General features: G+C 34.7%; 1 protein-coding gene across 1 annotated transcript in view; it reads right to left on the bottom strand.

Moving 5' to 3' along the window:
- The window catches only part of TAF4 (TATA-box binding protein associated factor 4), a 148,872-nt gene that overhangs the window by 18,025 nt on the left and 104,633 nt on the right, over nucleotides 1-26,214 (bottom strand). Inside the window, exons 3-9 of the mRNA XM_036752090.1 lie at nucleotides 18,098-18,264; nucleotides 15,110-15,229; nucleotides 8,124-8,243; nucleotides 6,926-7,048; nucleotides 4,959-5,048; nucleotides 3,609-3,851; nucleotides 327-474 (exon numbers count right to left, since the gene is read on the bottom strand). Of these exons, the coding sequence (XP_036607985.1) occupies nucleotides 327-474; nucleotides 3,609-3,851; nucleotides 4,959-5,048; nucleotides 6,926-7,048; nucleotides 8,124-8,243; nucleotides 15,110-15,229; nucleotides 18,098-18,264 (1,011 nt within the window). The remainder of the gene's footprint in view (nucleotides 1-326; nucleotides 475-3,608; nucleotides 3,852-4,958; nucleotides 5,049-6,925; nucleotides 7,049-8,123; nucleotides 8,244-15,109; nucleotides 15,230-18,097; nucleotides 18,265-26,214) is intronic.

Below are 26,214 nucleotides of genomic sequence, written 5' to 3'. Positions count from 1 at the left end.
GGTAATTAATAAAGAATTTAGAAAAGCTTAGAAATTAAACAAGAATAACTTTAAGAGTGATATTGGCTGCTGATTCTGAAATATACCTTCCCTGGCATCTAATGGACACCAATGACTAATGTGCCTTTAATAACTAATCAAGGGGCAGCCAGGTGATAAAGCAGATAAAGCACTGGCCTGGGAGTAAGGAGGACTTGAGTTCAAATCCAGCCTCAGACACTTGACACTTAACTAGCTGTGTGACGCTAGGCAAGCCACTTAACTCTGACTACCACACAAACAAAAAGAAAAACAAACAAAAACTAAACAAAAGTAAGTAGCCTTACCTGTTTGAAGCTGATTTAGTTGAATTTGCTGAGGAGTAGTGAGCATGATACGATTGTGTGGCTGTCGCAATGCTACCATAGGAGTTTGTGTCAATGTTACCTGTGGAGGTCTTATCAATGCCCCTGGTTTCTGTGGTTGTTGGATAACCTAGTGGAAAAAGGCCAAAGAGTATTGAATATGTTCCCATAATGCCAATGCCATCCTTTCTAATCTGTAGTGTCTTATTCCCTTATATTATCAAAATATTCAATTCTTTAATTCCTAGAAAAATAATATATACATGTGAGTATATATACACACATACATCCATACTTAAATATATACATACATTATGTAAACATAATAAAAATTCAGGTACAGGAAGTATAATTAGCAACTGTGTTACTAATTTACACTTCTATTCTCAAAGGCTATCTAAATAAATCCTTGGGGGATGCATTAAGCTTCTGTGACAAGCTTTTCTGACATGCAAAATCTTCAAGGAATTAACACAAATATTTAAGAGCCAGAACCCAATAAATAAGGGTCAAAGACAAGAAAAGCCAGTTTAAAAAAAAAAAACCTTACTAACTGCCATTTAATAAAATATTCAAAGTTGTTAATTATCAGAGAAATGCATACTCATTCAAATGCAAATTAAAACAATGCTGACTTATGCTCTTACCCCCATCATACTGGCAAAGATAATGAAAGATGGAAAAATTCAATATTGACAGGGAATGGGAAAACAGCCATGCTAATTCATTAGCTGTCAGAGTTGTGAATTCGTCTAACCATTTGGAAAGCAATTTTGAAGTATAAGGAAAAAGTTATGAAGCTGTTCAAACATATTTAAGATCCAGCTGTTCAAAAATATTCATAGCAACTCATAGCAAAAAGTTGGAAACAAACTATGCACCTAATGATTGGGGAATACCAATCAAGCTAGTAGGAAAGTGTATAGAATATTATTTACCATAAGAAATTATGAATATTAAAAATTCATAGAAACAGAAGATTGCTATGAAATGATGCAAAATGAAGTAGAGCCAAAGAAATGCATACACACTGACTATAGTTATATAAATGAAAATAACATTACACAGCAACAAAATTGAGGTCAAATATAAAGAACAATATTTTTATATTTGCCAAAATTAAAGAATGCAGCCTTCCTTTATTTTGACAAATCGCAAATTACTGTAAGGTTACATGTAACAATATCTTTTTTTCTTCCTATTTTGCTAAATTGTTTAGGGGAAATATACTTTGCATACTTGTTTAGGTTTTGTCTTTTGTATCAAAATGGAACTGATTAATACAAATTAATCTTTCTGTCTTGTTCATAAAATCATTATTGTGTATCTCCAAACTATTCAGCCTGGCATTCAAGGCTCTTTATAATCTGGTCCACATTTACCTACCCACTCCCATAAAACTGCTAATAATAGCACTTTATATCTTGACATTTATATAGCATTTTGTTGTAAAGTATTATCCCCACTTTACAGATAAAGCAATCTAGATAGCAAGATTAGGTGGCTTATCTGGAATCCCACAGTTAACTAATATAAGAGCTAGGAATTAAATCCAAGTCTACTGACTTTGATTCTACTGCTCATTCTTTCCACTCAGGATATCACATTGCTTCCACAGTATCATTCATGAGGATCCTTCCTAACTTCAAGCCAAACTTGACAACTGGATGCTCCACAACTATGCCTTAAACTTTCCTACCTCCACCCCTTTTAATGTGTCTGTTCTCTTTGCCTTAAATGTCTTCTTCCTCACCTCTACCTGCCCAAATCCTACCCATTCTTGAATATCCAATTCAAATGTCACTTCTAAGAAATTCCCTAAATGCCTACTATGTGCTAAGCATTGTGCTAGCCACTTAGGATACAAATACAAAGAAACAATCCTGGTTCACAAGAAGTTTACATATAACCTTTCCTTGCTGTGAACTTCCATAGCCCTGTGCTTGAACTTCTTATACGCAGCTTATCCCACTCTGTATTTTACTATGATTATTTGTGTTCTCATGGTCAGGGACTGTGTCCCATTCATTTCTATGTTCATCCCAGTGACCTGAATATAACAAGTGATCAGTAAAGATTTATTGTGTTTATTTTTAAAAATCATTCCTAGTTACCAGTGTCCCAAACAAATGATCATGCAAAAATAGCTTAATGAGAGTAGAGAGAATGGCTTACTAAAATCTTATTACCTACTTCAGTTTAGTTTGAATTGCATCATACATTTTCCATTCAATAAGCTCATAACATTTGATGCCTTGCACTGATTCTTTTTAAAAAAGTTATGAAGAGGCAATATGATGAAACAGAAAGGCCTGAGAGGTTTAAGGAGGGATGAGGGGCAGAGAGTGCAGTGGAAAGAGAATATTGAAAGTTTCTGCAACCTTTAAAATCTATATAAATTTAAGTGTTTATGTGGGAGGTAGTACAATGGAGAGAGCACTGGACTTGGAGGCAGGAGAGCTGGGTTTAAATCCCCACTCTGACACTTACTAGTTAGATGACCTCAAACAACTCTTAACCACCATTTACCTCAGTTTCCACATTTGTAAAATGTCCCTACCTTACAGGACTGTTATGGGCAGAGCACATTGTATACCTTAAGTTGCTATGCTATATTACTAATACAAATAGAATGGTAAAATTGGTACCAACCAGGCTTTATTTTTGCACACACGCACACGCACACGCATGCACGCATTACACAGATATGGGTATATATAAGTGTGTGCATAAATCTATGCAATATACATTAATGTATACACATATGAGTGTGTATTATACATGAATATATCTATGTAGATATAGGCACCTTCAAAATTTTCTTGCATATAATGAGGTTAATGATAGTTAACTAATACAACTATTACTAGTGATATTTTTCTCTCAAAGGATAGAAAACTCTTAGAAAATCTGACCAAAAATATACCTCAAAGACAGTAGCAAGTTGAAATCTCATTAAAGTACCTGTTATCCATTTAAACCAATAATATATACTAATGATATGGCTATGTCAATGGTTAAAGGGAAATTTGCTTATGCTTATTTTTTTTAACCAGGAAATAAAACAGAAAATTATAGGGCTTTAATCTCTTACATACATTTTAACTATTTAAAATAACAGATGATTTTCTTCCTAGCAGGACTTTTCTTTGAATGTTCATAAAAAGGTTTCTGCTGAGCTAAATGCTTGATTTAGAGGAGTGAGAGGCAACATTATACTCTGCCAACTGTGAATTAATAGAAAATGTCTTTCCCTTTCCATACCAGAGGTGTAGGTTGTCCTTGTTTGCTAACGCTGACTGGTGTGGGCTGTGTCAGACTGATGACTGGCGGCTGAAGAGTGCTGGTGACGGTGGCAGCAGTCTTCCCTGCTGTGCGCTGAACGGAGCTGCTCAGCACCACTGCTGTCAGGGCAGTAGTTGCCTGCGTCGTGGGCTGTTGCTGCTGACTTTGCTGGATAAAAGCTGCCGAATCTGGTGTTAACTGTCTCAAGGCAGGTAAACTCCTCTGAAATAGACAAGAAAATGGGATTAAGTTCACATCTCATATAATAGTTTTTATTTTTCAAATTTACTTAGACAATAAGATTTTTTGAAGGCAGCTGGGGCCCCCCCTCTGGATGTAAAACATCAACCTCAAAGTCTCAGTTTCCCCCCAAACTCCTGGTGACTTCAAACAGCGTTATAATTGCATTAAAATCATAGGATCAAGTTCTACATTATATAAAAGCATTTGTCAAAGATAAAAGTTTGGGGGCAGGTAGGTGGCTCAGTGAATAGAGCATCAGCCCTGGAGTCAGGAGGACTCCAACCTCAAATCCAACCTCAGACACTTGACACACTCACTAGCTGTGTGACCTTGGGCAAGTCACTTAAGCCTAACTGCCTTGCCTTCCCCCCTCCAAAAATAAAAAGAGAAAAGTTTGGTCACTGACTATTCTATGTGAAAACCATTTTTCCTAGCTAAAGACGCTCCCACTATATAACCGTCTTCCATATTCACCAAGATTTTTACATGGCTCCTAAAACCTACAAAGAGCATGAAATCTATGAAAATATTTTCTACATGTCTGATTTGCTGCTATTAACAAAAAAATCCCAAATACAAAAGCTAGCACCACTTGTATTTCCCTAATTTCTCTCTAGAAACATATTGTTACCAAAGTCTTTTGTTTCTTCTTAATTCCTAATATGAATAAGTGACCACCTCCCAGAATAAGAAAAGTTCTCTCTCTTTCTTCTAGTCAGTTCCTGGATTCATGCCTAAATTGTTCACAAAGCAACTGACAGTTATATTTACTTGGCAAATTCAGAAACCCGGGTTTCCTTATTTTCCTGAAGGTAGTCAAAACATGTACTGCTTCATGGTATTGTGATATCTAATAATTTTCAGGGAAGCTTTTCTTAAAGAGCATACTTAAATTTTGTCATGGAGCTAGATTTTAAAAAGACTTTCAAAAATCTGGGCAGGTAACTCAATTTAAGCATACACACACAGCTTTAAAACTACTATACTCTTTTTGTTCCTTAAAAAAAAAACAATCATGCTTCTTCTCATTGTTCCAAGTGCATGAATACTGAAAAAGAATCAAAGGATTGAGGATGTATAAATTACCTTCAGGAAAGGCACGAGGTAAGGTTGAGGTGAAGAATTAAGTTCTCGGTATAACCTGCTGGTAAAATCTTCTGCTTCAATTTTCCCATCCTAAAAAATAACATTCATAATGAAATTCACCACCTGATTAGAATGGAAAGTTTAATGCAATTTACATTTATCAAAATGACATAGAAAAAAATTGCTACAGAACATCTCCCCCCCACCGTAAATCTGGGGCATATTCTTCTACAAATGGGAATAATGGGCATAAGTTTAAGAGTACAATGGTAATGGGATATGCATGTAAGGGACAAATGTGGTCAAAGTAACTAATACTTGCAGAAGTATAGGGTCTTTCCCATTTTTCCTGAGTCGTCATAGACATGTTCACAAGTCAAGTAATCCTTGAACTCCTTCTATATTCTCTTGAGCTTTTTGAATGGCAATTAACATAACCTACAGTTATAATCCCAAATTTATGTATGGCTCAAGCTATCACAGTCTCCTACAAATATCCTATGTTCCCCTATGCAACTAGATTGTTAGGTCAGACAGGAACTGACTTCATATTGGCCACTAGTCCTAATCTAAAGCTTACAGATGGTTCAGGTTGACTGTCATAGTCCTCTACAGCTACCCGCTATTCCCCTGGGGCCACTGTAAGCGGATCATTGGCTTGGGAAGGAGGTGTCTCTGTATTTCAGCCCTTTCCTAATTATCTGCATAAGAGTTCTCTTGTGACTGAGATACACTGGTTAAGTTTCTTGACTCATTGGTAGGTGGCAATATCCAATTTCGCCATCCTCAGAATCAATCTTCTGAGGTATGATCTAGTTCTGACAGTTTCCTCACAACAAGCAAGTGGGCTCATCTCTCTGTAGCTTAACTTTCAAAATAACAGCTTGTTCTCTCTTCAATCCATAGTCATCTCTCTTTTCTACAGTCATATTTCTTGCTTCTTCTAGAAGCTGCTTCCTGCCTAAAATGCTAGTACTCTATGTCTCCATAGAGAAGGTGTATCCAATTTATGTACAAATCAAAAGTGTCTTCACCACCTGCTAAATGACCTCAAATCTAAAACTGATTAACTCAACTGTCAGTTAAGGGCATGGACAATATTTTGCCCAGCCAAATCAGTTTCTCATAGTAATTCAATTAAGGAATTTTTTCACACTTCAAAGGGGTAGCAGAGTGCTAACACCTTGTTAACACATCAAAATGTCTTCAATTCTGGTACCTGCATTTTATTTTTAACTTTATTTGATCTCTTCTTCCCCAGAAATGCACAAAATATAAGCCAGAAACCTCTCAGCAGAATCAGATATAGTCCTTCAATGGTACCAGTCCCCTCAAGAGTGCTGGAGTTAGAGAATGGCCAGGAATCCTAGCTTACCTCATGGCAGCATCAAGTACCATGGTAGCCTGGTTCCAGTAAAAATAAAGTTAACCTAAAAAGAACCCACACTCCCAGGGAGAGTTGTAATTCTGACAGGAGGGAGATGAGGAAAATAATCAAAGTACAAGTGCCACAGTTTAGAAATGGCCAAGAAGTGGCATGGAGACCTAGTTCTGAACAGGAGAAGGTGAAAGCTCAGCTATCAGAGCCCAAGGTCCCAGAGGGAGACTCTGAGTTCTGGTGGGAAGGAATGAGAAGAGGAGAATGGTTGGATTGAAGGCAGATCATTTTGGAAATGGTCAAAGCTGGAGGTAAAGTTGGGCTTGGGCTTCCTCCAAAAGCTGTTCTCATAAGGTCCAAATTTCTCCCTCTAAATTTATGAATCTAAAATACTTTCGTCAAATAATTTTGACAAAAAAAAATACAATCTAGTCCATCGTAACCTTATCCAAATAATACTTTTTAGTTTCACCAGATTTTGAGATGTATTTTCTTTTCACACCTGCCCTTTTTCACACCATAGTGAAACTATTTTTTTGCATCAAAATGTATGCTAAGGCAAAGTGCTATTGTCCAAAAATGTTCTTACCAGCAAGTTCTGTACTAATTCTTTGACATTTGCTGCTGTCTCTGTAGACTGTTTACCAGATGAGGCCAGTTTTATTAATGTAGATAGAAAATTCTTACATTTCTTCACATTTTCCATAGTTTCCTGTATTAAATATGAAAACAAATAAGTGACCCAAAAAGTATTAAAAATGCAGTTTTTCATTTATAGCTTCTAGTCCCACTGGAGTATGTACATTTCTTTTACTTTATATTTCTTAACTAAAGTTATTTTCATAAAGATACGAAAATTTATACTCCTAGAATTCTGGCATGAAAGTCTTTAAAAGCTAACGAAAATAGTTTCTTTTTTTGTATATTCAAAAATTAACTTTGCCTTGAGGTGAAAGTACAGTATAAATTGATGTCCCCTGTGTATATATAATGGGAATAAAACTAAACACAGATTTTTTTTAACTGGAAAAACTATAACACGAGTTTGATTTGCTCCCTTTCTAAAAATAATTAAAGTGATTTGTGATTTCAGTGATATGGGTATTCCTAAAATTGATACTGATGACAATCCTTCCACCCTTTGGGACACTATTTAATGAGTGGTCACACCAACACTACAGTGATCAGTCTATCCAATTCAACTAGGCTAGTCCTTGGACAACAGACACAAAGTCCATTACTGAACCTGTACAGAATCTTTCAAAAGTCTGTGCTCTGTTGGCATAACTTTGACAAATCCAGGGTCAATTCCACATCACCATGCAAAATCAGGATGGGAATTTAGTGAAGGTTTGCTTCCTGCTTTGCAAGGCTATTGTGAGGATAAACAGAAAGCACTTTGCAAACCTCCAAGCAATATATAAATATAAACTTGTTATTAATTGAATAAGTTTCTTAATTATATATAATAGCCCCTTAATGTGCTTAACCAGCATATCCTTTTGTATCTACAAATCTCTTTAGAGCAGGTGTTCCTGAGGGTCCATGAACCTCTAAGGAATTAATGGCCTAGATTTCAGGAGGTCTATGAACTTAGATGGGAAAAAAAATCATATTTATTTTCACTATAATTGGTTCCTTTGCAATTCTATGTATTTTATGCATTAAAAACCTTGTTCTGTGAAAGGGGTACAAAGGCTTCACCAGAAGGCAAAAAAGGGATCAATGAGACCAAAAAGGTAAAGAACCTCTGCTTTAGAATAAGAAGAGTGAAAGTATGATCTTACTGTGGCAGCAGCAGAAGTTGCTGTGGCTCCTTGTACAGTCCTCTGAGGAGTTCCAGGCTGTACAGCTGAGGCTGTTCCTAATGCAGCTGTCTGTGCAGTACCACCCAGAACAATCTGAGGCTACAACAAATATGAAATGGTTGGTAACTGCACATCATGAAGTCAAAGTCAGCTTTCAGATACAGCTACTGTTAATTAAACTTCCTACAGCTACTAGGAATATCAAAATTGGTACTACATAGAGCTACAACCAATCTAGTATTGCAATACTGAAACCTGACCACTGGATGGCACAAAAGTACTCAGGTTTAAAATGAAAAGTGAGTTACAAACATGATTTATCTGAAGACTGCACAGGCTCTAATTTGAATAAGATGGCATAGCATTAAACATATGTGTCTCTAAAGTTTCATAGTGTTATGCTAATACAAAAACTCTTTGTACTTGTGTCAAATATTGATAGAATTTGGTCTTTTCAAAATTAGGAATTAAAAATAATTTGGCTTTAAGAAGTCAGTGTTAAAATCTTAGTGACTAGAAAGGTTAATAATATTTATCTTAATTAGGTAAAATGGGGCCCCTGCTCCTCAGGAAAAGTTAACATCAGAAACAACTGTCCCCTTTATCCCTTTTCCTCATCGAATTTATCAATCTTTAATTCATAGAATCATAGACTTTCAGAACTGGAAGAGACTAGAAAAATATATTCCAATTCTTTGTTCCATTCATTTTATAGAAGAGAAAATTGAGACCTAATGAAGTGAAGTGATTTGCTTAAGTTATAGTAAGTGGCATCTAGAATTTGAACCGTCTTTTGATTCTAAGTTGGTAGTCTTTCCACTATAACAGCTCGCCTAATCTTAAATTTTTTAACTCACTAATTGACTGGAACAGTACTCGAAAAATATCAAAATGCCTCCAATAAGGATATTCATGATAAAATTAAAAACAATACACAGATTAAATATGTCACGAGTAAAGGTGATTAAATCTCAGAGGTAAGTACTAAGTCTTTTTGCTATAATATCCATCCATCCTGTCTCCAATTCTTTTAAAAAAAAAAAAACTTCAAAAGCTAATTTCATCAAGAGTCACAAAGAGGAGGATCTTCAAAAAGATGTGATAAATAGGAAAGATGGTCAGTTTTAGACAAGAATAGAATATTAAAGTAAGGGAATCGTTAGCTAAACATACACTAACAGACTCCTAAAATTCAAATTGCAGGCTCTCAAACAAATTTCTAAGATCCCTGTTCTATTTTACATTAATGTATCTGAATTTTCACTGATCTTTTTAAATATGTACTTTCTTTGTTTGCAAATCTAGCCTTATAATATTTCTTTTTCTTTCTCCAGGTACTGGATATGAACAGGATACACAGAGAAGTTCATTAGTAGGTAAACTGTTTGGAATTCACAACATATTGACCCATAGAAGTAATGCTAAAAATGGAAGTTAGATTCCTTATGCCAGCCCACGAAAGATTTTTTTTAAGTACTAATGGAGCTAGACTATAATACTAAAAAAATAAAAAAAAACCCATACCAAAAAAACCCCACCATAATCCTAGGAGCGGTAGCCATGTGGCATAGAAGAAGGGAAAGAATGTCCTGCACATTCCCCAACTGTAGGGCCAATTCTATGAAAAATTTGTTAATTGCCAAAGTCTGTCTTTGTTATCATCCCACTTTACTTTCTGTACCTCTTCTCCACACCCACACAGCCTAGGCACTCTGAACTAAAAATTACTGACTTTTTCCTACTTCCAAACAAAATTGGATTCTCTTGTTGTAATTGGCCTCAGATTAGGAGGGGAAAAAACTGGAATTAATTCACATTGAGGCATAACTGGCCATGATTTTTGAACTTCCGAAAGTTACTAACTAACCCAAATAAATGTGATATAGGGGTAGTCTTTTCTAAGTACAGGATACTTAAGTTGGGTGCTTGCTTTTAATAAGCAAGTTAATAATCTAATTCATCTATACAACTGCCATACTTTATTATATTGTTCTCATTAATGAATTAGTTTCATTTATTCTTCAATCATTAACTTTAAGCAGAACCTTGAACAGAAAACTAAAATCCAGCTACTTATATAGACCTTAACTAAACAAACATCTTCTTGAGCTCTCTGATACAAGTAGATCAAGCTAAGAAAATTTTGACTTGCCTTCATGATAAATTTCACTCTTCAAAAGGAAGAATAACTGCTACTCTGGACCTAGTACTGACAAATAGGGATAAACTTTTTGTATTAGAAATTACAAGAATCTTAGAAGTAAATGACAATGCCATCACAAAGTTCATTAATAAGATAAGAAGGGGAAAGCTGGGTTAAAGATATCTGATAAAAGATAGGATCTGATGGCCTAAAGTCCTACCATGATCACAAACAATTCTGCTAAAGAATAAAAGAAGCTAAAGATAATGATGTGGCTGCACAGGGAATTCATCAAACAATAGATTTTTTTCAATATGCAGAAGATGGAAGCAAGGACAGATAACTGGTAATGAACACAAGAGTATCAGATAAGCGTGTGAGACATGCTAAAACAAAGCTGAAGTTTGTGATGAATGACTTTTTTTTTCCTCTGATAGATCTTTGAGCTCATCGATGTGATTTCTCCCTTCAGTGGTGCAGATCAGAACCCATCCATGCCTTCTCATCCAATGGTACTTTTGTCCATGACTTTCCTCCACAGGGGCAGGACAGGGTGGTCCACCCAATATGTTAGGGCCTTCCTCTAGATCTCTTGACATCGTATGCACACTGTCATTTACTTATCCCTTGTGCTCACTATATGACTAGCCTACCTTCTTTTCCAGTTACATATCTCCTGCTGACATCCTTTATGCCTCTCCTCCTAAGCAATTCTTCCTTGGCAATATGATGCAACCTACACATGCCAACAATGCAACTCTCCATTACCCTTTGGGTGCCCTCAACTTTAATTCTTCAAATATTGTAGTATTCCTTGGCTTTTGGCATATATAGTATCACCAAAAGAATACTGCTGTTAAAAAAAATAGCCTTTTGTTTCAGGAGGAAACTTGGGGTCATTGAAAGTGCTACACATATACTAAAAGAAATTCAGCCTGCTTTCCTCCTCCTGTTTAATTCTGGGCATAGCTTATTGTCCATCCACTGTGTATGTCCAAGATACATGTATTGATGAACCAGTTCTATGGATTATCCACTGAAACGCATATCATAGGATGGACAACAGGCAAAATTCTTTGTCCACTTGGTTTTTCCTGCGTGGATAATTATGCCAACCTCTTTAGAGTCATTTTAGGTCATATTTAGGAGGTGATGTTCCAGGTCTTGATGTAGTCAGCACAATGTCATCCTCAAACAGGAACATCTGGAGGACCTCACCACCTATAGAGAATCCCTCTTCCATCTGTACACTGAACAGGACTATCTCCATGACGGTGGCAAATATCTCTGATGAGTATACATCAACTGGTTTTAAGGATCATGTCATATGCATCACTATGAATCATTATTAATAACCAGGAGGTCAACCAAAAGTTCTTTATATTCTCATATCTTTCAAAGAATTTTATTTGATTTTGACAAATGTCAAGGAGACACCTTATTGAAGGAAACCTTTTAAGGTGGCGTTCTGCTCAACCAAATCAAATTCTTTATAGTCAAACAATGAGCACAGTGGTATATTGCATTCTCTACACCTTTCAGTCAATTATGTAACTGTAAAGATGTGGTCTACTGTAGATTATTATTTGTAAGAACCTGCCTATTCACATCTCATGCTTTCATCAATGATGCCCTTAATATATAAAATCTCATAAAAAAATTTGTAGAGGTGAAAAGGAGTCACATGGGTCAGTGGTTGCTGATATTTTCTCAGTTGCCATTTTGGGGTAATAATAAGGTCTGTGACTTTTTCCAGGCATTTAGTATCCTTCCCTTTTTCAGATACCTTGAGAATTAATCCCTCAATGCACTCAAAATTGAATCACCTCCAGCACAGACCTCCTTTGTGTATACTTGGTCCAGTCCAGATGCTCTTCCCATCTTTGTTTTCTTTAGTGTCATTTCCACTTCTTCCTATAGCACATCAGGGACTGTGATGTTAGAGTCCAAATGTGGTGGCTCCACTGTCATTGATGGAGAAAACAGTTTGTTATAGAAATCTTCACAGATCTTTTCCATTTTTTGTCTCTGTTGTCCTTTCAGTTTCACTTTTAAATGCCCTTGGGATGATTTTGCTTAGATGAGTCTCTCACCAAGTTTTATGTAAACTTGTTTTTCCTTCCCCTATTTCACTGTTTTATGAGGTGATATTGCTTATAATATCCCACCAACCTTCTTAGAAAGATTTTACCCCCCCCAAAAAATGTCAAACCAATAAATGCTATGGGTAACCAAAAAGAAAGAAAAAATGATTCTTCTTTGCTATGTTGGGGACAAGAGGAAGACCAAAGAAGAGACAAGGTTGCTATTTTAACATACGTAGGTTAAAAATAATCAACTATAAAGAAATGAAAAAACCAATCATATTGCTTCTGTTTTCTCTACAAAGTAGAATGACTTTAGACTAAATAAAAAAGGCTAACAGGAAAATGAAACCCAAGATAAGTTGAGAAGACTCTAAGATAATATCTACATTCCCCCATCAATTTAAGTCACCAGTCCTGAACATATAAAGGTACTGAAAGAACTTGTGGATGTGACAGCAAGCTACACATGATCTCAGAAAAACTGTGGTAATAGGAGAGGTGGTACAAGACTGTCACAGTTTTTAAAAGGGGAGAAAAGTGGTTTTTCAAACTATAGGCTAATGAATTTGATTTTGATTCCTGAAAAAAAATTATTAAAGGAATGGTTTGTGTACATTTAGAAAGGGAGGCACTAGAGTTTGTAAGGCTATGTCATGTACAAGTCCAGACTAATTCCAAACTAATCTATTTCTTTTTTTTTGACAGCTAATAGTCTAGAGCAAGGGAATGCTTTAGATATAGTATATATCTGGATTCCTGTAGGTGAAAAAATTTCTTAAAATACCATTGTAAATCCAACTGAAAGATGTGAACTACAGTTAGGTGAATTTAAAACTGCTGAACAACCTAATCTAAAGAATGATGTCAACTGTAGGGAAGTACCTAATGGAATGCCCCAGGAATCTGTCCTTTGCCCTATTCTGTTCAACAATTTTAATCAGTGATCTGGATGATGGCATATGTATCCAATCTACAATTGAGAGAAACTGCTAATTACTGGAAGAAAGACTCAAGATGCAAAAAAAAAAAAAAATCAAGAGGCTTGAATGATGGGTCAAATTGCTAAACTGAATTTAATATTGATGAATTCCAACATTTTACAGGGCTTTTAAAAAATCAACTGCCTAAGTGTAATATGGGGAAGGTGTAGCCAAACAATACTTAATAGTATGGGAAAAAGTGTGGGATTTTTAGTGAATTTCAAGCTCAACATAAACCAATGGTATGATATGATAGTCACAAAAGCTAATGCAATCTCAAGCTGTATTAACAGAAATAGGGTAATGAGAACAAGATAGGTTAGAGTACTCTCCCAGTCAGACCACATCTGAAATATCTTAATAAGTTCTGAGCATACTTAGGAAGGACAGGGACAAACAAAAATACTTCTAGAAGAAGGCAAGAAAGGTGATGAGGGAAACTAAAACCATGTCAGACAAGGGATCAAAGTAAAGAGTTAGCAGGGCTAGGGAGGGAAAATGTTAGCAGTCTTCGATTATTTGATGGGCTATCACGTGAAAAGATTAGGCTCATTTGCTTGACCCTAGGGGGAAGACCTAGACAAAGATCTGGAAGATACGGAAAGAAAGATTTCCATTCTATCTGAGGAAACACTTCCTAATACTTAGAACTGTCCAAAAATAGAATAAGCTCTCTAAAGAGTAAGTAGTAGATCTCCCTTCATTGGAGGTCTTCCATTAGAAGCTGAAAGGCTGAATGAATTCTAGTCAGGGATATCATAGAATACCTGCTCAAGTATAGGCTGAACTAAATGTTTTCTGACATCCCTTCCAACTCCAAGATTTCATGACTCTATAAAAATTTTTAGGTGACACATCTCAAATTGTCTTTCAAAAGATTTTCCAAAATATCAAGAAAGTATCAAACTTGATTATCTAATACGCTATTCAAAAATTTACTTTCTATATATAAATGTTAATTTCCACAAATATATTGCCTAGATATCAAAACTATCTATTTCAGTGGAAAATAACTGTTTCCTAATTTGATGAAGATATTTCACTACATAAACAGTATATTTAAAGACTATTCTAAATTTTCTTTTAAAAATCACTTTTTACTACAAATTTTGATTAATGTATCTGAATTTTCAATTAATCTGAGACCAATAATATCAAATAATTTATAGTACCTACAATCCTGTTCTTTTTTTGCTAAAACATATGAAGGCTATCTGAAATACATTCACTCATTAATCAGAACAAAACTATCCTTGTATAGGTAAATCACTTATTTTACCACTTGGGTACCTCCTGGAGAAAGGATAAGCAAGATAGAATAAAAAGTTATCTGATAAATTTTTTCTTATTTGCTTTTGAGTCTGATGTGCATCCAGTGATTTGAGGACAGATCTCCCGAATAACCAAAAAACTCTCACTTTTCTTTCATTCTTTCTACAGTCATTTTACTACTATAGCTTAAGATTTTAGATATAACATAGGTATCATTTCTTTCTCACAAAGCTGATTAAAACTTACAAAATGTTTCACTCACCACTTTTAATCTTTAGCAGTAAAAGGAGCAAACAATAGTTTGTACCCCAAAATAAAATGGTATTCAATTATTATAATAGACTTATGAGGCCTAAGCAATATCTAATCACCGGCATTAATTATAAATCACTTTACCTCCCCATCCATTATCAAAACCTACTGCTTTAACAAAGTTCTTAAAGTCATTTCAGGATTACAGTTTCATTTTTAGTAACTATTCACCTGTACTACAGGAGAACGCTGTAATGTTGTAGTTGGCTGTACCGTTGTCTGTGCCTGAGACACTTGCTTAATTATGGTAGTTGGTGTCACTTGCCGTGCAATAATTGGTGTTCCAGGAGCCTGAAAAAGAAACCAGAATTGTCTAAAATTTGTATCAACAAGCATTTGTTAGGCATTTACTATATTTCAAAACACAGTGATAAGCACTGGCATTAATATGTGTATATAGTTTGGGATAGACAGGATACTCTGGCCAATATATGAAAAAAACAATTCTATAACAAATACAGTCCCAAACACATTAGAAAAAAATGTATTATACGGTCATCATCTAAAATAACTGCCTTATAAATTTAAACACAACAGCTAACAACAAAGATTTGAATAATATTCTAGAGGTAATCAAAAACCTGTTTTGCTAAAAACAGAAGTCTACATGATCTATATCTTCTCATAAACTCTAACAAATGTAAAACTAAAATTATTTCATCTAAAATAATATTTTTAGAAATGTGAAATGTCTGAAAAATTGTCACATCAAAGTTTTGCTATGAATTACTATTGTGTTAGTAAAGACTACAGAACTGCAGTAAAGCAATAAAAATATTTGTTGTGTTATATATTGGTTAAAGTGTTACATAAGTCCAGGTAAATGGTCATTTAAAATCCTTCTTAACCCAAAATTAACAGAAGATATTTAGGCCTCTATCAACTCAGTTTTGATGCCTTCCTTAAAGAAAGCTGGCAGCTAAAGTGTGTGATAGGTTTATAAAATGTAAAACCAACAACTAAAATGAGACTATAAATATTTCATATTTCATTTTATTTGGCACATGCTATCAGAGGAGTGTAGGATAACATTATTATACTATGGAAAGTAACATTTTAGATTACTTAAGGTTAAAAATGGGAACTATTTCATATGTTCACTAGTTAATATACACTCTCCTGCCTTAAATAGGATATTGCACTTTTCACTATTTGAGATTATATGGCTCAGGTAAATAGGAAAAGTTGTTTTCAGGTTCTGTGTTAGTCCCCATTTTAATCACCAGCAATTAACCTCAGAAGAGAGGCAGATAACTATAATTAAAATTATAATAGTTAGATGTCTCCTTAGGACAAAGTGTTCCATTAGAAAAAAATTTTGATCCCCAACATATAATCAATCACATTTTAGAATTATGACATTCTTTTACACTTATCAAAATCTAACATGTGATTTTAATTTTTCCACATGAACCCTACAAGAAGCTAATCAAATAATCCACACAATCTTGCATATTTATTTAAAAGCACACATTAAAAATGAACTATAGTTAATTTCCATATAATTGGGAGTTCTTAGCTAACTCCATGGGATTTGAATGTTTAAAGCAGTTACAAGTATCTGTGCCATTACTATCTAGCCAAATTGTCCAACTTAAAAGCTAAAAGATGGTTTTTTTCCAGATAACTCAAACCAGATTGCCAGATCCTGACATGCAATGACAAATAAGGTGTTAATAACACTTTAAACATTTGTTGATTTACCTAACCAACTCCATTTAAGTGTCAGCAATAACTGTTAAGAAGATGAACTGTTAAGAAGACCAGAAATCTCAGCTTGAGTCAGAACTGGAATTGACAAAAGTAGGCAGCTGCGTAAGATATGGCATTTTAAAATATGGTTTTAGGTTTTGTAATACAAAAGCATATATCTCAGTATGTGTAAGTTGTATGTGACACAGTAAAGGCTCAAAGTGTATGAAGGACAATAACACAAGAGCAATTCTCAAAACTTGCATAGGACAAAAGATATCTTTTAACAGCTCTGTAGTACCTGCAAGGGTCTGCTTTGGCTTCCTTAGGTATAACTTACTGTGATCATTGCCACTTTTCAATAACGTCAGTCATTATGATCAGATTGTAAGTGTAAAATCTACACTGAATATATCAAAAGCAAAGTTTACCCATGAGAAGTTGAATAAAAATCAAATTATTGTTAATTTTACTTTGCTGCTAATTTACATCTTAATTTCAGGGAAGCTTTGTCTTTAGTTCATATTGCAGTTTAATCTGCAATGGGCAACCTCATACTTTAAAATTCTCTGATGACCTCTCCTACTACATACCTCCACCCTTAATTAGCAAGTGATCAATAAACAGATGCAATGACCTATAATTAAATAAGAGGAGTGGACTGCTTTTTAAAATACTTTGTAAATATTTACCCTCTAATTTAGTATGATATTGCAGAAGGAATACCGTATTTAGAGTAGGGAATGTGGGTTTGAATCTCAACTCTGCTACTCACCACCTCTGTAAAACTTATACTGGCATATCCAAGACATTGAAAAACAACAACCACCACAAAAACCAAGAAGTTCTCCAATCAAGGGTAGATTTGACTAGATGGCCGCCCAGACCCCTTCTAGCTTTAAAATTCTGTGATCATAAAGAAGTAACCCTTTGAATCTCAATTTCCTCATCTGTCACGTTGAGAGGGCTGGACGATTCCTCTATCTTATCATGTCTTGCTTTAAGAATCAGAGTCAAAAAGGAAAAAGAGAAAGAGGGGGAAAGAAAATTCACAACAGATCCTGGGTCTGACCCTGGGATACATCCTTGGAGTTCATCCCTAACAATGGTACCGTGAGATACCACATGACAGCCTCACAAGTTCTGAGTTAAATACCCCAATATCCTAAATTAATAATAGAATGACCTGTTAAAAGAGATGTTTTTGGAAGAATTGTGCTCATCTGTAAATAACTGGACAACCTGAGCACTGTGCTGGTATCCTATAAGTAATAAAAAGGCTTCAGTCTATTGGGTTGGATCCTTTATGAAATCTATAGGGAAAGATATGGCCAAGGATAGTTCAGGATAAAAAGGCACAAAAGGAGCCATGATTTGCAGAGCTTGAAATGTGAGATCGAGATGATATCTCACAAAGATGAGAACAAGAAAACAACAAAATATCTAAGTACTAACTTGTACACTCACCTGCACAGTTGATATCTGAACAGGAGGGGCACTTGTGGGAGTTGCAGGACGTGGTGCCATGGTATTCTGAGGCTGGGTCTGAGCGTGGGCCTGTGCCTGCATCTGTGCCAAGGTCTGTTGAGGAAGCATTAACAACTGTCCATTCTCACTTCGAATGAGGACCATACCTATGGAAAAAGCAAGCTGTAATCAAGAAAAACAGCTTCTCACAAAGATATGATAAAAAAAAAATACCTTTAGGAAATACCTGTTAGGAAAACCTAACAAATCTGAAAGGGGGAGAGGGGAGAGGGAAAGGGAGAGAAAGAGAAAGAGAGAGGGAGAATGAGAACAGATCTAAAAATAATAAAGTCATTGAACTCTTTAAAATAGTTTTTAATATAAAATTTTATCTTGATATATTCCATTTTATTTGATTAGCTTTTTCAAAGGGTTACAGAATTTAAATAACCATTAAACCTTCCTTATGTAAACCAAGAGGTAAAACAAAAGTAGATCCTCCTTGTTTAAATGAAAAGCCTGCTACAGTTGGTACATCCCTATTTGACCTATTAAATAGCAATAGCTTGGTAAAGAACACTAGATTAGGAGTCAAGAGGCCTGGACTCTGTTCCTAACTCTTGACACAAACTAGTGAAGTGACTGTAAGCAAGTCACTCATCCTTTCCTAACCTCCGTTTTCTCATCTGTAACATAAAAGGAATGGACTAAATAGCTTCTAAACTCCTTTTCATTTCTAAGCTTTTATGATTCTACAAAATTTGCACTAGCTTACTCACATTTCCTTCTCCTTTTCCAGCCATCCATACCTGCTTTGACTTTATCAGAAAGCTAAAAAAAAAATGATAATAATAATCCCCACAGCAAATAATTTCTGAGTTTCCCCACAGACAGAGCCCCATGAAATCCAAACAAAATGAAAAGAGACGGGAGAGTTACAGTGTATTAGATTTGTTTTAGGTCTACTGTCTAGCTCTCTCTGGGCCAAATGTCTGATTTCTCTTAGGAAAAGGCTATGTGGTTTGGTGCTTATCTTTATAGTTGAATATAGTTGAGTATACATAACCAACAATGAAAATGCTCAAGGACTAGATAGAAAAGAGTTCAGAAACATGAAGAATTCTTATGTATTGTTTTGCATTTCTTTAGCTTAAAACAGAGAAAAAGAAAATCCTATCTATTAGATTTGACATTTAAATCATAAGTTTCATTAGAAACAATAACAAAATTATCTAACTTTTAAACTTAATTTCCCATAACAAAATTAGTAATGAAACTGCAAGAAGAGGACTATAAAAGTCAAAATCTTTCTCAAGTGAATCCACGACAGATGGCTCAGCACTGTGTTACACCTCAACTGAAAAATAAAATAGGCCAGGAAATGAGGCATCTCCAATTCAGTGAAACAGATCACACAAATCCAAACCAACTGGACAAACTAAGAAAAAAAACAGATCTTAAGACAAGCTCTCCAACTTTCTCCTCATCTTTAGTCAAGAATGGAAACTGTGTCCTCCACAGGGCAAAAGCAAACCTGGAAAATTTCTTTAAAGAATATATACCTTGCCTCTTCAGTCAAAAGTTAAAGAAAGCTATACGTTTTATAAGAAGATGGTCTCTCAACAGAATTCTATTTTTCTTTCTAAACATTTCATAGATAGTACAAATACTCAGAAATCTTTTTAATGTTAAAAAGGTCATATTCCAAAATTAATATTACCTCTCATTAAAACTGTTTCCTTCTCTTCTCATATCCCCTCTCCCAAATATGAGAATATAAGACATATTAAAATAAAAGATGAACTCATTCATCCAGAAAACAAAATTGGAAAGGTATAATAAAGAAGGTCATTACCCACACCCTCTCCCCCCACCAAATTTGTATTCTAGTAGAGATTTTCATTTCTTTTAAAAATGTCATGACCAAAGAAATGCTTAAGAAAAGTTTTTCAAATAAAGTAGGAAATAATATAAATTTAAAGGATCACATTGAATGATCTCTAAGCTCCTTTTCACTGTATACTGACCATATTAAAGTTCATAGATTATCCTCTACTAAGGAAAAAAAAATGTGGCCATTCAACCAAAAGCATTACAGCACATTTTTGCAATTGGACTCACAAAAGAAAGAGAAAAAAAAAAGTCAAGTTATTCTTGATCATCCTCAAATACACAACAAAAAGCCATTGTTCTCCTTTCCCTTATGATTAGGTAAAACCTGTCATATTTGTAATTAATGCAAGTTTTGTTTAATGTTTAAAAACTTTTAGGTAATTTTTATGATTCATCAACTTCTTATTCTCAAATCTATTTTTGTTAGCATGAACATGTAAACCTTAATAAAAGAAAAACATTTTTTAAAGTAAAACAATGGCTCTGTAGAAACTTAACAAAATATTTAAGTAGTATATTCATGAAATCACCTAAAATTACAATTCTAAAGAAATAATTATCTAAAATCTCCCAGATTACAGGAAATCCATACCAGGTAATGACCATTGTTAAAATGACAAATTTCAGAAAAGTTTCAACAAAAAGATGTGCCTATGGGTTAGAAGAAAAAGATTGGTGAAGCATTAAGAGATTTAAACAACATCTCAGGCACAAATAGTTCCAACCAGATATATAAATGAGCAAGACATAATAATCAAGGTATTCATTTTTGTGGCCAATATATGTAATATTTTTTACCACTGCTGAAATTTAATAACTGGAATTTTTCACTTAAAAAATTGCCACATATCCCACAAATAGAATTGGGAAGTTCTATTCCAAGTAAATGGAATGAAATAATATATTAACACCTCTCCTCCCTGCTTATGTATGCGATATATTGCCATCATTAACTTTCAAAAGAAAGTAAATTCAAGCATATAAGGCATGATAAGTAATTACCAACAGTATTACATACCATGCTTTAAGGATACACCATTCATAGCTTGTGTCTTCCAACTCACTTAAATTATCAAGTAGGAGATATTAATTTTGACAAGGTCAATTGAAACTATTATGTCATAAACCCATTAAAATAAACATAACTGTTACAAAATGTAACCACTTTGAGCTCACATAATTTCCCTTAATCATTTAAGATGAAACATTTCATCACTAACAATATAATATATTAAAATATAGAGACCAGATGCCTTTAACCTTTTTTTTAACTCTTGCTGAAGCCAGTACTAGCCTCCTCTATTAAGTATTCTGCACACTAATAATTACTTTTCCCACAATTAAAAAGGACAATTAGAAGCAGTTTAAGCTAAAGTAATTAGTTATCTTTTTAGTCCAGGAAGGGGTAAGGGACCTTATTTCTAGAGAGCAGAGATTCTTAACCTTTTTTGTGTCATGGACCCCAATGATAGTCAAATGATGACTATGAACTCCTCAGAAAAATGTTTTTAAATGCGTAAAATACGTAGGATTACAAAGGAAACCAATTATACTGAAACACAGTTAACAAAATATTTTTTAAAACAATTTCATGGACCCAGGTTAAAAACTGCTAGCCTGAGGGAGAGTAAGTGGAAGAGGAAATATTAAATCATGATCAAAAGATATGAACAAAGAGTTCTTAAAAGAGGACTTATAAACTATTAACAACTATATGAAAGAATGCTCCAAATCACAAATAATAAGAGAAATGTAAATCAAACAACCCTAAATACAGCAAATTGCCAAAGATGCCAAAAGATGTGAATGGTTTACACTGGAGGGGTTGTGGAAAGACAGGCACACTAGTCCATTGTTGGTGAAGCTGTGATTAGTACGTTAGTACAACTAGTACAATCATTTTAGAAAGCAATTTGAAATTATGTAAATAAAAATACCTAAAATGTCCATACCCTTTGATCCAGAGATCCCACTATAGACATAACCCAAAGAGGTCATTGGTAAGAAGAAAATCCCCATATACACCAAAATATGTATAACATTTTTCATGACATCAAAGAATTGGAAACAAAGTAGATACCCATCCACTGAGGGAATAGCTAAACAAATTGTGGTACATGAATGCAATGGAATGTTTCTATAAAAATATTTCAACAAAAAAGGACAATTGTAAATACAGGGAAGTATGAAAAGATCTATGTGAATTGATGCAGTTAGCAGAATCAAGAAAATAATATACACAATATTATTACAATTCACACTATGACTACAACAGAAACACAAAGAATAACCACACACACACACACACACACACACACACACACACACACACACACACACAAAGAAAACCAAGAATGAATGTTGGGAAATTATAAAAAACAAGCGTGGATCTACAAAAGATATATGAGAAGGTATTCCCACACTCTACACCCCATTTTGCAGAAGTAGGAGATCCACCAGTGTTGTACCTGCACATCTTTTCTGACTTTTTCAATGTACTGATCAGCTCTGATGATTTTTTTCCTCTTTTTTAGTCTTAAAAAATTGCTATTTTTATATAGGATGTCTCTCTAGTCTGGGGAGGGGGAAGGAAAAGATACTGGGAGACAGTAGGGTAATGTAAAAAAAAACAAAAGACAGCAATAAAACCATTTTTAAAAAGAAAAGGAAAAAAATTAAAGGCTGCAATAGAAACTTTTTTCAAAAAGGAAATAAGTTTCTCTTTTGCCTCTTCTAAAATAAACAACCAAAAGTTAAATACATCTGATTTTTAAATTATTAATGGAAACAAAACTTTATTTTAAAATGCAGCAGCTATTTTAAAATATTTTAGTTATGTATTATAACCAGTTAAAGGGTTGAGGAGGGGAGAACACATTGAAGAGGAAGGAGCAGCAAACTGAATGAGCTTGATTAACAAAACAGAAAGTAAGGAAAGGGAAAAAGAGGAATGACAAAATGGGGGGATAGTTAGGAATACAATGGTAATGGGAATAAGAGGAGGGAGGGAGCAAGAGAAAGGTTCAGTGGGTTCTGAGGTGTTAAAGATATAGCCATTCCCTGATTTACAAACACCCAACTTGTGTACACTCTTAACTATTGGATATATACCATCTTACCCAACCAACCAATCAAACAATGCCAGTGCATATTACCCTTCTCCCCACCAATACACCCATATATACATACACACACCACCACCACCACCAATCACACTATCCTCGGTTAGCAATTCCACCTAGTGACTACAAAAGTGTATAAAAGACCTTCATTTCCTTCTCAGAATAATCATACACATCCTGCCCTATTCCCACCCAGCTCTGTTTTTCACTTTTCACAGCTCAGTTCTACCTCTAGTACTTAGGTGCTCTCACATATATAAACACATGATGTTCAGTCATTTTCAGTCATGTCTAACTCTCTGTGACCCCATTTGGAGTTTTCTTGGCAAAGATTCTGGAGTGGTTTGCCATTTCCTTCCCCAGCTCATTTTACAAATGAAAAAACTGAGGCAAACAGGATTAAGTGATGTGCCTGGGGTAGGGGTGGGGGTGGAGGTGTCACACAGTTATAAGTATCTGACTCCAGGCCCAGCACTCTATCCACTGCACCACCTAGCTGCCCATGTAAACACACAGAACTTCATTATACCCTACTCCCGCCTTCTCCCTTCTAAAGCTAATCCAGTTTCTTCAGAAAAGTCTTTCCCCCTTCCCCCCACTTCCCTACACTGACCATTTGTGAGTCCAAACAAGGCTCTGACAGAGGCAGTATGCTGGACACAGAGTCAGGAAGAGTGGTTTTAAATCTCATCTTCTGAATTTACTATCGGTGGACTGTGAACAAGTTGTTTAAACTCTCTGTACCTCAGTTTCATCATCTGTAAAATGGGGATAATAACTCTAGTACTTCAAATGACATAATCTATGTAAAGTGCTTTGCAAACTTTAATGCATTGCATGTCAGAAATAATAATGATTATTATGTCTACTTTTCCTTACGTACCAAGAAAATTAACTAAAATTATCAAGAAAAAATTTTAAGTTCTTACTGAATTGTAATATTTGTTTTTATTACTGTAATATATTTTTAAATATAAAACATTATCATAAAAGGTTTCTTATTTAAAATACAGTATTTCAATTGCACCATAGAAAAATAGATTTTCACAGATTATCTAGAAACATACACCATTTATAACATTTCTTCTCTAGGAAACAAATTCCTGGTTCCAAACAATCAATTTACAGAATTCTGGAAAATAACCAGTTTTGTAAATTGGGAATTGTCAGTTCACTTAGTCTCAATGCTTTTAAGAGTTACTTCCCCTCCCCCACTAATCACTGTCCTTTAAAATGCTAATTAGCTCATTAATCACTCTTTGTATCCCCTCAATTGTTCTTTATCCTTAAACTTTCAGAGGATCCATACTGAATGGGAAAGCAAAAATAGTTTACCTGGGAAAATTATTCTCTAGATTATGGTGGCCAAGACCAGAACATCATCTCTCCTGCCAAAAGATAAATGCCAGAAGCCCATGATTGTTCTCTTATTTCCACTCTAATTCTGTAAACTGTTGTTTTCAACTAATTTAGCATTATAACTAAATAAAAATAGCCACAATGATAATAGTAGATTATAAACTAATAATATTACTTCAATAATTTGAGAGTCAATTATATCATCAGCACGGACACTCCTTCTGCAATTCAGATCAAAACTCCTCTATGCCTTGGTAGGTGTTCTTCATGAATTAATGTGACCAAAAAAAAATAATATTATATTGTATGGCACTTCTGTTTTTAGTTCAGTACTTAATAATAATTCTATCATTACATATTCATTCCTTCACAGGAACATAGATGGAGACCTGGAAAGGTTCTCAGAGGCCAGTTAACCCCCTCATTTCATAGGCAAAGGAACCAAGGCCCAGAGGGATAAAATAACGAAGCTCACACAGTGGGATTTTAACCCAGATCCTCTCATTCCAGATTCAGTGCTCTTTCTAATACACTGGGCTGCCTGGCTACTCTTTCCTATATTATGTTTACATCTGGTAATGAAATTTCTGACAATAGTGCAGCAGCTAGTTGAAATGCATTCTCTTCATTAATGGCGATAATCATTTATTTGGTCTCATACTAATCCAATGAGGTAAAGTCAAGTTAGGCATTTCCCAATTCATTAAAAACCTGTGACGTGGAAACAAAGAAATTGTATGCCCTACTCATAATAATACAGCAATTCAGGAGTAAAAAGAGTGCTATACAAAACTTGGTCTCCTGATTCTTTCTTAATGGCATTCTAACTTTCTGGTAACAAAATTTTCTAAACTTAGATAAGCTGGTCCTTGGACAAAAGACACTGTCCATCAGCAGGTTCACACTCAAAGTCTCTCCTGCTTAATAGGGCCTGGTAGAGCATACATATGCACCACTGGAGAAGCCTCTGAAAAGCCAGGGTCACTTCCACACCAAGACATAGAACGGAAGTAGTACTTTAGTTCATCGTTTTATATATTAGATTAAATTAACTTATAAACTCCTTCAAAACAAGGTCTGGGTCTTATTTCATCTTTGTATCTTTAGTGCCTTGTATTTGATAAATAAAATGTGTCTTGAATTTAAGTATACAAAACAACATTTATTGCTTACTGGGTGCTAGAGAATGCTGTGCCAGGGAGATACTAAATTTAGGTATGAGAATAACTACTTATTTATATTATTCACCAGAATGAGATAGGTAGAGCGTATGAGTGGTAGAGTGGTATGAATGGTAGAGTCACCATTTTACATATGAGGTAACTAAAGCTCCAAAAGCTTAAACTTCTCTACTTAGCTAAGAACCAGGATGCAAACCCAGGTCTTTTGAACAGAAGTCTTTCTACTCTTAACCTTCTGTCTAGCTGAAACACTATAGCACTTAAGCTATTGTCTCAAAATGGATAAACTATTAGTATAAATAAGTGAAACTCCTTAAAATTATTGTCTATTAAATGTTCTACTCTAATGAAAAATCATGCTACAAAAATGCAGACATCAGAGAAATCACACTGTTACAATTGTAACTAAAATATGTAGCAGAGACCTGTAATCTCTGAGTACACAGCTATAAACAATTTTCAAACAGTGCCTAAGTCCATTTTCATATGATTATTTGGAAGGCCCATTAAAGGCATATTCCCAATACACACAAAAGACACAACGAGCACTGTACAAAAAGAT

Source organism: Trichosurus vulpecula, chromosome 3 (genome assembly GCF_011100635.1).
Source record: "Trichosurus vulpecula isolate mTriVul1 chromosome 3, mTriVul1.pri, whole genome shotgun sequence".
In the NCBI taxonomy this organism is placed as follows: domain Eukaryota; kingdom Metazoa; phylum Chordata; class Mammalia; order Diprotodontia; family Phalangeridae; genus Trichosurus; species Trichosurus vulpecula.
This window is presented reverse-complemented; position numbering and strand designations above follow the sequence as displayed.